The sequence below is a fragment of the Fulmarus glacialis genome, unplaced genomic scaffold (assembly GCF_000690835.1).
Source record: "Fulmarus glacialis isolate BGI_N327 unplaced genomic scaffold, ASM69083v1 Scaffold36362, whole genome shotgun sequence".
Taxonomy (NCBI): domain Eukaryota; kingdom Metazoa; phylum Chordata; class Aves; order Procellariiformes; family Procellariidae; genus Fulmarus; species Fulmarus glacialis.
This window is the reverse complement of record NW_009199099.1, coordinates 737-5,632: the sequence shown is the minus strand read 5'-3', so window position 1 is coordinate 5,632 and position 4,896 is coordinate 737. Positions and strand designations below refer to the sequence as shown.

The 4,896-nt window shown below is 45.4% G+C and overlaps 1 protein-coding gene across 1 annotated transcript; it reads left to right on the top strand.

Annotated features, from left to right (window-relative positions):
* Positions 1 to 2,678: 2,678 nt before the first annotated feature.
* MSX2 (msh homeobox 2) lies at positions 2,679 to 3,331 on the top strand (the record flags this gene model as incomplete). The annotated part of the gene is made up of 1 exon (XM_009573132.1): positions 2,679 to 3,331. A coding segment is annotated over one exon (425 nt), but the record flags the coding sequence as incomplete, so codon positions are not given.
* Between the last annotated feature and the right edge of the window lie 1,565 nt (positions 3,332 to 4,896).

Sequence of the window (4,896 nt, the reverse complement as noted above, 5' to 3'; positions counted from 1 at the left end):
CTTTACAGACGCGAACTATTGAGCTGGACAGTCGCAGCTTTTGCTTCTGTAATCTAACATAGCAACAAGGAAGTTTAGTTCTATTACAACTCCTCTTTTTTGGGGAACAATCATTTCGATTTGGCTTTCAGCCGCTTCCTTTCCTTTGCGATAACCCCGAATTAATTTGATTTCTAACGTGCTGGGAGAGGACCCGGGAGGAAGGCAGCCCGCCCGTGTCATTCTCTGCGCGGCTCTGGTTTGCGATTTTCATGTACCCTCAAGTACGCTGGAAAAGAGTGAAAAGAAGAGTGTCCTCCTACCTAGACCCCCTCCTCTAACACTGCCTAAACCCCAGACTTAGACAAGGCCTAATCTTCTCCCGGTACATCTTTTTTTCTTCGAAATTCCTCCTCTTTCTCTATTAAAATCGGCCGTTAGTGAGATCTGCAAAATAGGTTTGTAAAGGACTTCAATGGCTAGGGAGTTCGGGTCCGTGATTTCATCGGGATTGGGGCGAAAAAATGATGATCAGGGAAGGAAAGATCCTTCGGCCTCGATCATTTTCCTGATTTCACACCTCGCCAGCTCTCGGCCCCTCGGAGCCGCTGTGACAGCAGGAGGCAATGACCGGTTCTCCCGCAAGAAGCCCGTCTGTCCGTGGAGGGTTTTGGCATTAGAAGTAGCTCCTCGATTTATTATTATTAATATTATTATTAATATGGGATGAACTGGGGAAAGAGCTGTAAAAGTTAGATTTTGGGCAACACAGAGAGGGAACCGTCTCCAAGTGACTGTTTTTGTCCGACATTGGCCAGAAAACGAGGGATAAAGAAAAAAACAGCGAAACAAATCACTGCAGCCAGTGCTTGAGGGCTGGCACGGGATGAACGTAATTACAGGGTCTGCGGTGGCGACGGTCCCTGCTTCTTATCGGAGTTTGGCAGTCACTTGGGGATGGTGAGGGAAGAAGCCCGTGAACGTTTGGGTGTATTCCGGGGGAAATATTTGTCCGGGATTTAATTTTAAAGTACGTTTTTGCGGTTTCCCCTGTGAGTAGCAGAAGTCGGGACGGGTCGGGCTAACACGACAGCCGGGGAAGGCGCTGGGACGGGGAGCGATCCCCGGAGCGACCGTCGCCCTTGTAGACCCCATCCCTCCTGGAAAGAGCCCCCTTTTAGCTGGGTCTTTGCAGAGCTTCACCTTAAGAAAAGAAATATGTTGCGTTTAAAAAGAGAGAGCGGAATAAAAGGGTGACAGGTAGTGAATTTAGTGTAGTTTTAATTTGGTGTAGTTTTAGGAGTGAACGAAATGTCACGGTGAGCACCCTAATTATTAAAATGCCCCCGTGTGATCATAAGACGGTATTTGACAAGTTGTTTTCTAAGAGGACTTTATTTTTCGCGTTCAGTATCTAGAAGAAGAGTAAGAAGAGAAATTTAACTTTTTCTGCTGTAGCTGTTTTCTCCCTCCCCTTTCTGAACTTTTGAACGCTCTCTTCGTGGGATTTTTTTAATTGCATGATATTCACTTCAACAGCTTCGTGGTCCAGTTCATTTTAAAAAATAAAAGCGGAAAGTGAAAGGGATTCAGAACGCACGACGTGCAAATCCTGACAAGCGTTTGAACCAGACAGCATGTACAAAATTTAGCAGCCTCTTAAGAGCAGCCTGTGTGTCATTTTCTGTGTCAAGCTGGGGAGCCACAGTGGCTTGTCGTATACCCCGGGAGTGATCGAAACATAGCCAAATTGCTAAGCCTTTCAAGTCAGCCGCACGCTTTTTAATTATTCTTTAGATTGCAAAATTATTAGTGAAATGCAAAATGAATTTCGAGACAAGTCAGCGATGTGCAATCCCGGGCACATGTGCCTAACCTGGTTGGGGTTCTAAGGCAAGCACAAAAGGTAGTAGATTTCCTGACTTGGATTGGCTACAGATGCTGCGGCTATGTGGGTTTCTTTTTTTTAATTGGTGAATGTCATAGAAGTTGCATGTTGAATGAAAAGTGCACTGCTTTCTTCTTTTTTGATACTTGTTGAAAAACAGAAAATACTTCTTGAAAATAAAAGTTGTTAAGCAGAGGTAAAACTTGCTCTTGATTTCAAGCAGAGAAGAAATAGCAAGAAAAATGCCCAGTTATCAAAACCACAAAAATTATCAAACCCACTTCTTCAGCTGTCAGAAAAAAGATAGGGCTGACTTGTTGCTCTTGGTGGAGAGATCCTGGAGCAGGGCTGGGCTGGGCTTGTCTCTTGCACCACTGTCCTTTCGAGAATCTCCTGCTTTTGCGTATATGTTTGTCTTGTGTGTTGTTGGAGTTACTCCTCCAGTTCTGCAGCTACCAAGACAGCTGTGTGCTCTAGACCCCTATGATGTGACTCCTAAAGCGAACTGCTGTGTGTGTATCTGTGAATCCTTTGTGCCCTGTTTGCCTACAAGCTGTCCTTTTGAAATTACTGAGCATAAATTTCACTTCCCAAGACATCTGCTGAAGTCCTGTGAACATAACTTTGGCCAGGAAGAGATTTCCAGAGCCACTTGCAAAAGGATCCCCTGTTTTGAGGGTATCACCTGGTGGGACAATCCCTTCAGATACCTGCCCCCCCCTTCCCACCCCAGCCCTCAACCACAGCACGTCTCTCCAGAGCACCCAGGTCTCCCTGCTTTTGTGATAACCCACCTTTCCCTTCCTTGCAGGACATCTGAGCCCCACTGCCTGCACCCTGAGGAAGCACAAGACGAATAGGAAGCCCCGAACCCCGTTCACCACTTCCCAGCTGCTGGCTCTGGAGCGCAAGTTCCGCCAGAAGCAGTATCTGTCCATCGCCGAGAGAGCCGAGTTCTCCAGCTCCCTCAACCTCACAGAGACCCAGGTCAAAATCTGGTTCCAGAATCGGAGGGCCAAGGCCAAGAGACTGCAGGAGGCTGAGCTAGAGAAGCTCAAAATGGCAGCGAAGCCCATGTTGCCATCAGGGTTCAGCCTCCCTTTCCCCATCAACTCTCCCATCCAGGCTGCCTCACTGTATGGAACATCCTACCCTTTTCACAGACCTGTGCTTCCTATCCCGCCCGTTGGACTCTATGCTACTCCCGTTGGATATAGCATGTACCACTTATCCTAAGAAGATCAGAAAGACAAAGCGACAGTGAGAGAGACTTCCTGGTGGATCATGTCCAACCCTGAGAAGGCAGTACCCCAACCAGTACTGGCCATTCTTTCTGCACGCTTCTATCTGCCATCCTGAGTGTACGGGAGTTTGCGTTAGCAAAGCAAGGCATCCTGTATGCTACGGGTTGGGTGTCTTCTGAGAGTGCTCTGAGTGCTGAGTCTGATCCTCAAAGAAAAAAAATATGTAAAAACAAACAAACAAAAAAAAAAAAAGAAAAAACATTTGAGCAAATGTAGGGGTTTTATACAGTGCACGTAAAACTAGAATAAAAAGGAACGGGTGAAAAAGCAATCTCATCTTATGGAGGCAGAGATTTCCCGACGCCTTCCTGATGGGGCCTAACACATGTTTAAAGTTAAGAGGGGTGCATGCCCTAAACCCACACTCTCAAGTGTCATCACTTAATATGGGGGTAGGAGGGAGGGAAATAAAAAGGTATAATCAAGGTTTTGTTGTTTGGTTTTTTTTGTTTGTTTTTGTTTTGTGTTTTTTTTTAAAGAAAGCAGAGCCCTTAGCTAGAGACACCATGTAAATAGAAACTAGACCCAGTAGAGTCCGAGTGAAGTTCAGAGCCAGCAAGTTCCTGCATTTCTGGGGGTAGGGAAAAATTTTGCATCCCAAACCTCGACAGATCTTTGCAACAAGATGAGCATCAGGGCCCCTAAATGTAGAGCAGCAGCTTTATCCACCATTGGCTCCTGTAATGCCTTTATCTGTATAAATAGCTTCAGCGTTTGTTAAGCACTGTGAGGGGAGGTAAAGTGCAAGGGAGGGTTATTAGGCAGTCTGGTCTTTATCTCTTCCTATTGGCATGCTTAGAAATTTTTGGCTACAACCAGGTAATCTTGGCTCTGCAATGCTGTTTGAAAACCAGGAGAGAGGGAAGGAAGCTTTCTGGGGAAAGAAGACGTGGGTTGTTTCCACAGTGGTGGTGAGCAAAGGATTGTTGAACACTTCTGGGAGATGTTTGGGGGTTTTTATTAGTATTTGCAACAGTCTGTATTAAATAGATGAACCCTCCGAGTCTTCCTCTCCTTTCCTTGCTAAGGATGCCAATGTGACTCATGCTTCAAGCCCTTCTTAAGAGAGATCCAGGTATCACAAACAAGCAACCCTACTAGTGGGACAGTGGGGTGCCAAGAGACTGCGTAACCTGTCTGTCCCCGTGGGAGCTCCCCGAGCGCTGGCAGTATCTTCCCCAGGCTTCTCCCTGTAACTATTGTATTATGTGTATTACTCTTGCTAAACTTTGTGAGAAAGTTACTCCAAAGGCTGTGGAGCACTGAAGGCAGAGCTTCTCCTGGATTTATTTTCTTAGCGTGTTGTTGTGGAAGAAAGAAAGAAACAAACAAAAAAAAAGCAGAAAAACGAAAAAAAGTCATGAGGTTTTGCTGTTTTTGGTTTGTTTTGACCCAGGCACTGTTGCCACCTGGGACCCACTATAGATGAACTTCCCCTCTCCCTTCCCCTCACCCCCACTCTTCCATTATAGGAAAGTCCCTTTGAAAGGGATGCCTTGTACAATTTTATATATTTTATTGAAGATTTATTATTTCTTATCTCTTATTTCGAATTAAATTAAAAAAAAAAAAAACATGTTTAATCGCGTGTGGGTCTGTGAGTGTTTGGAGTTCTTTAAAAGGTAACTTCTCTCCGTGTGTGTTTTGCACCGCTGGGTCAAGTTCAAAGGAATGTTTGGGTTGCCTTTATGATTATTTCCCCTTTCTGAATCTGAATTAAAGCCA